The sequence below is a fragment of the Macrotis lagotis genome, chromosome 1 (assembly GCF_037893015.1).
Source record: "Macrotis lagotis isolate mMagLag1 chromosome 1, bilby.v1.9.chrom.fasta, whole genome shotgun sequence".
Classification (NCBI taxonomy): Eukaryota; Metazoa; Chordata; class Mammalia; order Peramelemorphia; family Peramelidae; genus Macrotis; species Macrotis lagotis.
In genome coordinates this window covers 705,071,621-705,084,092 of record NC_133658.1, presented here as the reverse complement: position 1 = coordinate 705,084,092, position 12,472 = coordinate 705,071,621, and the positions used below count along the sequence as shown (strand labels likewise).

General features: G+C 35.5%; 1 protein-coding gene across 2 annotated transcripts in view; it reads left to right on the top strand.

Moving 5' to 3' along the window:
- Window positions 1–11,188, top strand: part of PSMD14 (proteasome 26S subunit, non-ATPase 14) — a 108,268-nt gene extending 97,080 nt beyond the window's left edge. For both annotated transcript variants that reach the window (XM_074215850.1, XM_074215851.1), the window contains 2 exons: window positions 8,598–8,660; window positions 11,066–11,188. In XM_074215850.1, coding sequence (XP_074071951.1) covers window positions 8,598–8,660; window positions 11,066–11,164 — 162 coding nt within the window. In that variant the 3' untranslated portion in view covers window positions 11,165–11,188. The remainder of the gene's footprint in view (window positions 1–8,597; window positions 8,661–11,065) is intronic.
- Window positions 11,189–12,472: the final 1,284 nt, after the last annotated feature.

Sequence of the window (12,472 nt, the reverse complement as noted above, 5' to 3'; positions counted from 1 at the left end):
ATGAGCCTCTTCAAGCTTGGATAAATTGATCCCCAGATAAAATAAAAATCTCACTCAACCAGACATAAAGGTTTCCAGATTGCTAGAATACAATCGTTTTAGGATACGAATATAGAGTAATTTCTTCACAAAACCTTACTCAAGAAGTTAGTGAACTTAATATTTCTTTATATTATATATTATATTATTCTCTAAACCTGTTCTCTTAAGTAGAAGAAGTTATGAATTAGACCTGGTTTCCTTTTTCTTAATTTTTCTTATTTTTCTTTTTTTTTTTATTAAAGATTTTATTTGAGTTTTACAATTCCCCCCCATCTTACTTCCCTCCCGCACCCCCCCCACAGAAAGCAATTTGTCAGTCTTTACTTTGTTTCCATGTTGTACATTGATCCAAATTGAATGTGATGAGAGAGAAATCATATCCTTAAGGAAGAAACAAAAAGTATAAGTGATAACAAGATCAGACAATAAGATATCTGGGTTTTTTTCCCTAAATTAAAGGGTATAGTCCTTGAACTTTGTTCAAACTCCACAGCTCTTTATCTGGATACAGATGGTATTCTCCATTGCAGACAGCCCAAAATTGTCCCTGATTGTTGCACTGATGGAACGAGGAAGTCCATCAAGGTTGATCATCACCCCCATGTTGCTGTTAGGGTGTACAGTGTTTTTCTGGTTCTGCTCATCTCACTCAGCATCGGTTCATGCACATCCCTCCAGGCTTCCCTGAATTCCTGTCCCTCCTGGTTTCTAATAGAACATTAGTGTTCCATGACATACTTATACCACAGTTTATTAAGCCATTCCCTAATTGAAGGACATTTACTTAATTTCCAATTCTTTGCCACCACAAACAGGGCTGCTATGAATATTTTTGTACAAGTGATGTTTTTACCCTTTTTCATCATCTCTTTAGGATATAGACCCAGTAGTGGTATTGCTGGATCAAAGGGTATGTTCATTTTTGTTGCCCTTTGTGCATATAGACCTGGTTTCTTGATAAATCGCTAATTCAACTATACCATATTTCCATTTTAAATAGTTTTCATTCAAAGTGATTTCATTTTGGTGTTATATTTTATATTCAAGGTGAAGTTTATATTCAGAATCCACATGGCATTTCAGGCCTAATTTTGAAAACTAGGTTGAGTTCAGTGTATAAATGTTAAAACCGTAGTTAAAATTCTGATACCAGCCAGTTTATTGTATTGGTTTTGTATTTTTTCTTTTTAATCTTTATTACAAAAGATGACTCATGTAATACTAAGAAACAAAAAAAAATCTTTAAAAAATAAAAATGTTCAATTCTTTGTAAGTTATTTTAAGTCATTTGATTGAGAGGTCACTGGTTTGCTTTATTCAAAGAATGTATAACATGAAGCCAAAATTACCATTAGAATTTAAGGGAAGAAATTCATTGTTGTAGTAGAAATATTAGGTTAGGATAATTTTTCTAGAGGGCTCATATTGGCATAATCTAATTTATCATGTGATTTCCAACTTTTTTTTTTTTTTTTTTTTTTTTAGTTTCTACAAGGCAAATAAGGTTAAGTGGCTAGCCCAAGGCCACACAGCTAGGTAATTATTAAGTGTCTGAGATCGGATTTGAACCCAGGTACTCCTGACTCCAAGGCTGGTGCTTTATCCACTACGCCACCTAGTCACCCCCAACTCTTTATTATCAAGAAATAGTTTAAGATTTTGAGGGAGGAACAAGATACATGAAGGCTTAGAGCAAGGATGCAAATAAAGACATTTTTGACAAGAGAAGACAAACTAGTTTGGGGCAGTGGAAATTTGATGTCAGCAAGACTGGGTTTTCCCACCTTTATGCATCATTTTCCTTATCTGTAAATAATATAATATTGTATTCTTCTACTAGGTTTATTGGAAGGATGTTGCTATATAAATTTTAAAGATAGTTTTGTCAATATGGTATTTTGGTTTAAGTGAAGAATTTAAATTGTTCCTAAACAAGAACTAATCTAGACCAGGGATTCCTAGCCTAGGGTCTCCAGACTTTTTTGAGAGAGATCTTAAGGGAACTGTGTATTCACAGTTGTTATTATTTTGATAATTGTATTTCTGTATAATTGGTTTCTTTTGTAATCCTATTTTCTTAAAAAGTATACTTCAGTCTGTGTTCAGCTTGCAATGGTTGTGTCTCTGGGATGAGCAGCCTTCCCCATCATAGCCATGGGAGAATTTACTTCAATATTTTTTCCACAGTTGCTATTGCTAGCTGTAGTTCCCTCCACTCTATTCCTCCCCACTCTCATCTATTCCATTTTCCCTCTCTTTTCATCCTGTCCCTGTACAGAAGTGTCTTGCATCTGAGTATCCTCTCCCACGATCTTTCTATCACCTACCCCCTTATCCCATCCTTGTCCTCTCATTTTTCTTTAGGGTAAGATAGATTTCTATACCTTATTAAGCATATGTTATTTCCTCTCTGAGCCATTTCTGATGAGAATGAAGGCTCACTCATTCCCCTCGCCTTCTCCTGCTCCATTCCTTTGTAAAAAGCTTTTTCTTGACTCTTACATGGAATATCTTAGTCCCTTCTTCCTCTACTTTCTCTTTTTTCCCAGAACTTTCCTTTATCTACCATTGACTCCATCTTTTTACTGTATTATACCATTATATTGCATTCCTTCCTGTGCCTTGTCTATATATATGCTCCCTCTAACTGCTCCTATAAATGAGCAAGTTCATATGAGTTATCAGTATCTTCATCCTATGCAGGAATATAAGCAGTTTAACATCATTATGTTCCTCATAATTAGTCCTTCTCATTCACTCTTTCTATGATTTCCCCCGAGTCCTGTACTTGGAGATCAAACTTTCTGTTCAGCTCTGGTTGTTTCAATAGGAAGGTTTGAAAGTCCATCTTTTCCCCTGAAAGAGGATATTCAGTTTTGCTGAGTAGCTGACTCTCAGTTGTAAACCGAGCTCTTTTGCCTTCTGGAATATCATATTCCAAGCCTTACAAGCCCTTAATGTAGATGTTGCCAGATTCTATATAATCCTGAGTATAGAGCCACGGTAGTTGAATTGCTTGTTTCTGGTAGCTTTTAGTATTTTCTCTTTGACTTGGGAATTTTGGAGTTTGGCTATAATATTCCTGTAAGTTTTGCTTTTGGGATCTCTTTCAGGATATCATTGGTGAATTCCCTCGATTTCTATTTTATACTCTGCTTCTAGGATCTCATGGCAATTTTTGCTATGTTATTTCTTGAAATATGAAGTCTAGGCTCTTTGCCTGGTCATGACTTTCAGGTAGTCCAATAATTTTAAAATTATCTCTCCTGGATCTGTTTTCAAGGTCAGTTGTTTTTCCAATGAGATATTTCACATTTTCTTCTAATTTTTGTTGGGGGGGGGGGGTTTGGTATAGTTTTATTTTTTCCTGAGTTCTTTGCAAAGTCATCCGCTTCCTTTACTTCCATTCCGCATTTGAAGGAGTTATTTTCTTGAGAGAGTTTTTTTAATCTCCTTTCCTAGCTGGCCAATTGTGCTTTTTAATCCATTCTTCTCATTTGCCATTGTATGGCTTTTTTTCCATTTGGCCTAAACTGGATTTAATTTTATTTTTCAGTATTTTTTTGTATTTCTTTCACCAAGTTGCTATCTTGATTTTCATGATTTATCTGCCTCACTCTCATTTCTCCTCCCAATTTTTCCTCTACCTCCCTTCATTGCTTTTCAAAGTCTTTTTTGAGCTCATCCATAGCCTGAGCCCATTTTCTATTTCTCTTGGAGGTTTTGGATACAGAAACTTCGATTTTTGTAGACATCTGATGTATTTTGATCCTCCATGGAAACCAAAGTAATTTTCTATGGTCAGATTCTTCTTTTTCTGTTGTTTGCTCATTTTCTCAGCCTATGACTGATTTACCACAGTTTCAGGTCTTTGGGGGCTTTTGGGACACACACACACCCCCAGTGACCTTAATTCCTCCAAGGTCTTAAGAGAGGCTCTCACTGCTCTCTCGCCTGTGGTTCGGGCTCTTCCTTCTGCCCTAGAGCTATGAGGATGGTCCCTGCTCAGCTATGGTGGTATTGTGGGGACCCAGACTGCCACCTGGATTTGAGTGTGGGCACACAGCTGAGTCCTGCCCCCAGAGAGACCTCTCTAGTCTACCCTGAACCCCTTACCCTCTATGAGCTGAGAACTCTGGATGTGCTCAGTGGCTCTGCCACCTCCCACTTCAGGTTCTCACCACGGGGCTACACTGAGGCCAGAGCTTCACTCTGCACTCACTCTGGTGTGGCAGAGTTCTCTCACCACCCCTTCTGTCTGTCCCCAATGATCCCTGGGCTAAGAGGGCTGAAAATTGCCCCCTCTGCCACAGACCTAGATGCCTAGCCCGACTGTGGCTGCACTGCAGCTTTTTTCAGCCCCCTGTCCCAGTGGAACAGACCTTCCCTGTGAAACTTCTAAGCTGTCTTGGACTGAGAAATTGTATTACTCAGTCTTTCCATGGGTTCTGCCCCTCTAAATTTTGGCTAGAGTCATAATTTGATGGCTTTTGGAGTTTTGGGGAATGAGTTTCCAGGAATTCCTGCCTTCCAGCTTCCATCTTGGTTTTGCCCCCCCAAAAAACATTTATTTTCAATATTTTGTTTTGAAATAAATTGCAAATGTTTTCTGAGTAAGGGATCTGAAGTTTCACCAGACTACCAAAGTTCATGAGTTCATGACACAAAAGTATCATTTCAGCATTCTGAGTGATGTCATCAACTCTGAAACTCACATAGCCTCAGCACTCCCTGACCCTTGGATCCCTCCTTCCCTCATCCTCCTCATTGAAGGATGGCAGGCACCAAGGGAATTCTCTCATCATTTCCTACCCACTTCATTTACAGAAACCCATCATTCTGCAAAATGAAATAATCTCAAAACTCAGCCCTCCTCAAATCATTTCCCTTCCCACTACATGATTTTATCATACCTGCAGGCTGAGCTCTTCCCCTCACCCAAATTTTCCAGTGTCTTTGTATATTTTACCTTCACCATTAGATTATGAGGTCTTTGATCAGGGATTGTTTTTATGCCTTTCTCTGTATCCCTAGCATTTAACATAGTGAATGGAACTTTGTAATCTCTTGGTAAATTTTTATTGATCCTCAGATCAGTTTGTTCATGTGTCATGAAGTACATGGTAAGGAGTTTAAACTCACTGTGCAAAACTATTAGGAGCTGCTCTAGGCTTCAGACCACAGGAATGGCATCTTTAAAACATGACTTTAGGAAGATTACTGAAGCCATCCATTTAGTCTCCCTTGGTTTGCAACTGTAGGAACATTCAGAACAGGTTTCTCCAGCAGGTGTGTAGGCCAGAGGGAAAACACTGATCTTGCTTCTGCTACTTCTGGGAAACCAGGAAAGCTTAAGTACTATGTGTGGGACAAAAAATGCAATTGTAGGATACACTGAATTTTTATACAATTGGAGGGGTGGGGGTAAGGAAAATCATAGGAAAAGAAATGTATTGGATCTGTATTGAATCATAATGTTGTATTTGCTTTCCCTCTAATCTCAAAGGTACAGCTGTCTTAATTACCTTTAATCTTCCCTCTTGTTTGCTGAAAGGACTTGTTTTCATACTAATCCTCTCTCTCTCCACTATCTTTTTTTTCACTTCCCTGACTCACTTTTGCCTTAAAACTTACAGAATTTGCCCCATCTTAAGCTACCTTTTCTCCACAAAATTTCTCAAACTAATATCCTACCACTTCTACCTCTATTTCCTTTATTTACTTCCTAAATCTGAGTTTACCCACCATTCCTCATAAACACTCTTAAAACCAACCAATTAACCCCTTATTTACAAATTATTCTTTTAGAATTCTTAGCTCTTTTTACATTTCTGAGGTGTCAAGTGCAATGTGGTATAATAAAAAAAAGGAGAGACTTAGAACATTCATGTTTGGGTCTTGGCTTTTGATACTTTTCTTTTTGCTTAATATTTAGAAGCATTCTTATAAGCCAACCTGAGGAAATGAGAATTAATGGCTTCATTGTCAGTAATGGAAAAATTGGGAAGAAGTGACTGAAGAGGTGATGATGTTAGGGTTGTTTTTGACATGTTGCATCTTAGTTGTTAATGAGATGTAGGATAAGTAACCACATACATAGTAGTAGTGGTTGAAATTATGTATTTAAATGGGAGCTTTTAAGGGAAGAGCAGAAAAAAAGGACCCAGTACTGAGCCTTGTGGAATATTTTTTAGGTAATGGGTATAAGAAAAGAAGAATAGGAAGAGTAGGGAGGAGAGACATTAAGAGTAACACACTATTTCAGAGAAAACTGAACTTATGGACTTATCCCAGGAAAACCAGATGGTTAGTTATTGTGGAGAGGTGAAAAAGAATGAGAACTAAAAAGAACACAAAGGATTTGACCTGTAGGAGATTTCCCGAGAGGAGTTTTACTAAAATGATAAGAATTGAAGCCACAGGTGCTTAAAAAAGAACAAGGAAAAAAAGATGAAATGATAATTGAGGTTTGGGGTTTGAGTGAAAGCTTTTTAAGATAGGGGAGACTTTTAGGGGGATTATGATCATGCATCAGACCTTGTTCCAAGAATTTTCAAGAACTGTGCAGACAGTGCACGATGGGATAGCCATCTGGGGGTCTTTGTTGATAAACTGTTATAAACGTTTCTAGTGTGAATAGCCACAAACATTTTCAGTGCTTTTTGTTGGTTGAGTAAACCGATGAACATGAATGCAAAAGCAAAATTTGACGCCAAATCATAGAAGTTGCCATAAACACAGAAGTTCCCTAGTGAGGACACTGCCTGTGCCTGAATTTCATTTAATTCTACTGCTACCATTTCTCAATTTTTCTGGTGACTGGCCAGATTAGGAATATGAGCGAAGACAAACTGATCTGGTCTCAATCTATACAACTAGAGGTAATGCAAGTAGATGAAAGAAATGTTTAGGACTTTTAGTGGGTGAATTTGGCCTCCTTTATTACTGAACAGAATATACTTACCCTTTTGCCATGAAGGTTTGCAACCTTGGTGCATGCCTAAATCTACAGCTGCTCCTCAATTCCCAGATGGCAGCTATGGCTGGGAGTACTTTTTGCCATCTGCATTTAACAAGGAGTTTCTGAGCATTTCTTTCTCTCTCTAGGGGGATTATTGGAAATGGGGGGGGGGAGAAAAGTAATTTATAAGGTGGCTACATAGTATAAACAATTTTAGTCACTTTATGAACTAAGGTTTGTTCACATACACCTACTTATAGTACCTGAAATATGTATAGTACTAAGAAATAAATTTTTTAATAGCTGTTTATAAATGGACTAGTAGATTGAGCCAAATTCCACAACTATTGTCTTCTTCAAATATGCTCCACATAATTATTGACATTTTCTTTATTGAATGAATATAGAGTATGAATATTAGATACTGTCCTCCAGATGAACTTTCAAGCTTGGCTTCAAATTGATGGAAGAAAGTATATATCGAGTTTTTTAAAAGTAAATTTGCATGTAAAAGTCTTAGCCTTTTAATTACTCCTAATATAACCAATAGAACCATGTGAACCAAACCCATCTGGGATTCACAACATTATTAATGTGATTTAACAAGGAAATCCACATAACACTAGGATACATGGATAAGGAAGTTCCCAGTTAAAAATCAAATTTATGCTATCTGGAAATAAGAATGACATCCAACCTTGAAAATAAACATACTTGCAACCCAAGGGATTCCCATTTGAGGAGGTGTTATTAATTGCTATTTTTTCCTTGCTAATTTTTATGAGTCATAATTTTATTTTTTAATGTGTGTTGTTAAAGAAATATAATCTAATAATTAGTAGATACAATCCTTAATCTACCATCCTTTCTTTTGGGGATGGTTCTGCTGGGGCAAATTCTCTAGGTAGCTTATCCATTTACAAAATTATGTACTTGCCATCCTTGCTCATTTTCAAGTTCTCTGTTTATAAAACCATTAAGAAGGTGTGAAATGTGACCAAACTTTTCAATTTATGGAAAATACTTGAAGGTGGATTGAAATTTCCTAAATGTCAGGAAATTTGGCACTGATGATCAGTTTGAAGTACCCAATTAGGTATCTTGCATTTGTGTATCTATACCATTCCTTTTGTCTCCATTTTTGTGGTCACTAGTATTGTGAAAGATTTCCCTTTACTTTCCAAATTATTGCTTTGCTTCCAGTTATTTTCAGTTCTGTAAGTGAATCATAGATCTAGAGAGAACAGCCCATGAAAGTTCATCTAATATGCTGGTGGAATACAACAATACTTGCTTCAAATGATATTGATTGTCACTCATAGGTTATCTCATCTTAACAAAAAATCGATCATTAGCTGTCTCTTGACTCTCAAAACATTCAATTTTTATGGTGACAGTATGCCTTTTGCATATTTTTAAGATGTCTCATAAGTCTTCAAATTGGTAGTAAATAAGGTATAAATATTAGCAAGAATATCACTAAAATGTAGTTCTTGTAATTCAATGAATGAAGGTTACTATTTGATGATTTTTTTAATGCTGTAAAAAAAGTAAAACAAAATTGAAAATGCTGACCTTGATCTTTCATTTACAGGCAGTAGAAGAAGAGGATAAGATGACACCTGAACAGCTGGCAATAAAGAATGTTGGCAAGCAGGTGAGATGTACCGCATTATACACGAGTAGGCTTTGTGGATTGTCCAGCTCTTCTTTAAGGATCTGTGGGAAACTTTCTTTGCCTCTTCTCTGTTCATTGCTTTTTTTTTTCTTTGACTTACATCCAAGACCTTTCAACTTTGTTTCATATCACTCCCTCTATTTATTGTTTCAGATTAGTCTTAAGAACTCTTCCCCTCCCCACTGCAGTTCAGCCAAAAGTCCCTATATTTCCTGTTAGATTCCTCCTCAAATTTCTTTCTTCATTCCCTTAATTGTTAAGCAGCCTGCTAGATTTTAAGCTCCCCGTGGTCAGAGATTGTGTTCTGTCTAAACTTCTTCCCCTAGCCTCTGCGCTTAGCAACTGTTTGTTAGATTGAGAAAATTTGAAGTTTATTTTAAGGGCATTTGATGCTATCTCTAGATTTCTCATCTCTTGAAAAGTTAACTAAAATGATTCACTATGGGGTTTTGTTTAAATTAGTTAATAAAGAATAAAATGTTAAAGTATTAAAAGGAATCTTGGCTCTAAACTAATAATCCAAGTTATGTTTTAAACATCTATTGAGAAGATATTTGTGTGATAACTGAAATTGAAATCATATACGTACAGATTTAAATGGTTATCTGTGCTCTGTTGTCCCAAAACAGAGGATTGAGCTAATTTAAAACATGTAATTTTGTTAGACCTAGGCAGTCTTGTGTTTTACATAAGGGAGAAAGACATTCTATTCCCCATCATTAAGACAAGAAAAAATAAAAATCTCACCTATCAGAAGTCTTTCCAGATTAATGAGACTGTTTTTTTTAAAGAACATTGATTACTTTTTTCCCCCATTCCATGGAACATGGTTATCATATTGCTGATGTTGGCAGAATCTCGCTATTTCAGATGCAAGACACTAAGCTGTCTTTGCTTTCAGCCATTCTACCATATGCTGTGATCCCATCACATCTCACAAGCTATTTAGGTTTGGGCCAGGACCATTCTTGGATGGGAAATCTCTAAGAAACACCCAGCTGCCACAAGAATGTAGTGTAAATGACTGAGGAGAGGATGTTACCAGATTAGAACCAGTTATCCCAATAAAACACTTAGGGCAAAGTTCATCTTTAAATGTAATAATATCCTGTTATGCCCTAAATATTCTTTTATCCTTAAAAATGTAATAGGAAGATAATCAAATAAGCTTTTCTTATGCCTCATATTATCTTTATATTGGGATATGTAATGGTGTCTTTTGCTACATATGTGATATGCAATTTTGTTTTTAAGTTTATGATATTCCTTAAATACAGGAATTTTTGTAGGATTAGAAATTCTTCAACTTGTAGATAATGTTCCATAGTTCTCAGAAATTATTTTTCCTACAGGATACTTTTGGTATTTGAAGCCATTTTTCACTTAAAATTGTTTTCACTGATAAAATACATTGTTTTGCACTTGATCTATTAATGTTGGGTTTTCTTTCCATTTAGTGGGAAAAAGAAGTAGCTAATTAAAATAAGTGAAATGAGAAAAATTGGCACTTTTTATGCTCATAAGGATCATCCAAAAGATCTTAGTATTTCAATTTTGGCCTCCTGTCTACAAGGCAAAAAAAAAAAAAACCCAAAACTTCTATTCTGTTTCTTTTGTAATTGTCTTTCTGCTTCATCTTTTATGCTTTAATTCGCTCCAGAGTTATTGAACAAATTACAGTATTGTGTTTAATTCATTTGAAATTGCAGGGTGCATTTTGTAAGACTTCAGTGGTATGAATAACCTCAGGGTCTTCAACAGCTTATGAAGGCATAGCCAAGTAATTATTCCACTGATGAGCAACTGTATAAAGTTGAGAGTCTTGGGTATTACAGCAGCACCTATTAGCATTGTTTTAATTAAATATTTGTTTGTTGTTTCCATTACACACCACCTTTTTCAGAGCTTTTTATATTCAATTGCAAACTACATTCTAGCAACAAAATTTAGTCAAATGGCCTTATCAATATTTCTTATTGTGATATTACTTAAAATTAGTATTTAAATTCTCTCAGCTTCAAACAGTAAATTTCCGTGCTAGAAAAATCTTTTTTTTTTTTTAAATCAGTCAAAATTAGGAATATTGAACAGGGTTTATTAAAATGATACAGGATTTCATGGATCCTGTCTTTAGGTAGATCTCTTTTTTATACATTGTTCTTAAAAGATTCACTCAATTATGTGTTTGTAACTGGGGAAAAGTCCTTTTTTCCCCCAAATGAACTAAATATATAGAATTCATTATGGGAATTATATGTGTAGCTCAGTTTATCTCAGTTATTCTATTTGCATTATTACCTTTTACAGAAAGAAATGTAAATGTACCAAAATAATTCTACTTTTCTCTCCATTAATATCACTTTTTCCTTTTCCTTTGCTTTTAGGACCCAAAGCGTCATTTGGAAGAACATGTGGATGTGCTTATGACCTCAAATATTGTCCAGTGTTTAGCAGCTATGTTGGATACTGTTGTATTCAAATAAAAAACAACAGAAAACTCTTAGTGATACTTTCAGTGTATATTGGTCTATTGTTTCTAACGCTCACAATCAGTCGGCTGCTGAAGGTGTATTTGGTTAAATGGAAGACATCTGGCATCATTTGCAGTCCAAGAGCAGCACTGTAACACCTTTGGGTCTCTGTTGTGCAATTACTTCTGTTTCTTTAGGTCAGATCTTTGCAGATTCCAAAGTAGTACAAGAATACATCAAAGTGGACAAATTTTATTAAGTTACCATTTAATATCTGAAGAAATCAGTAGTACATATATATTTTGATTGTTGCTACATAATAAAAATACATTTACAATCTATCTAGTCTCCTGAGGTCTTTTTGGCACTGAGTGGAATTGACAGTATTACATTTGACAACACTCTAGGAAGCTCATACAGATGAGATGTGTTTTCCTTTACATTTTGAAGCTCTTATAACACATAAAACATCAGTGTGATAACAAAACTTCACAAATGAAAAATGGTTGCCATTAGTTTGCAGCTCTTACATGTAACCCAGAAAAAGAATGTACATTAACATTTTGTTCAAGGTATTCAAGAACAGGTGAAATTCCATGCTGAAGATTTTATTAACGTAACATATTTCACTTTCAAAATGTAGATGAAATAAATGTTATGAAGGAGAGGAGAATTGGGTATTCAGTTTGTTTTTTTTAAGGACTAAGGCTTTAAAATGACATTTTTGTAGAAGCTCCTACAGAATTGACCCATATAAATTCTTATAAGATTCTCTAGATTAGGCACTTGTAGATGAAACCCATCCATGTTATCTATCAAATGGGATTATAATAAATACTTGTACTATCTACCTTAAAAGCTGTCTGAGTGAATTGAAAACTGGCTTTGAAGTCAGGAAGACCTTAATCAAATCCTACCCTCTTGTACATACCAGCTGTGACATCGTTAGGCACGTCATTTAATCTTTCAGTATTCCAGCTATCTCTAAAGCTATTAGTTATTCAAGTTGCCTAAACATTGATGAAAAGTTTCCAAACTGAGAGTTATTCTGGACAAAACAAAAAAAACTGCCTATCTTTTCAGAGGGTTGGGTTGTGTCAAATTTTTTTTAAATCATAAAACATGATATAAATAGAAACTCACATAGAACTTGGCAAAGGTTTTTAAATAGCTCATTATATAATGTCTAGGCAAATATTGAACTCTCCCTTTGCAGAGAGTTATTGGTAAAGCCTACCAAGCTCCTGTAATCCTAGTAAGCCTGACAGTTTCTTGAATGAGACTGTTTTCAGGAAAGTTTTAGTTAGCATGTTTGGAGTT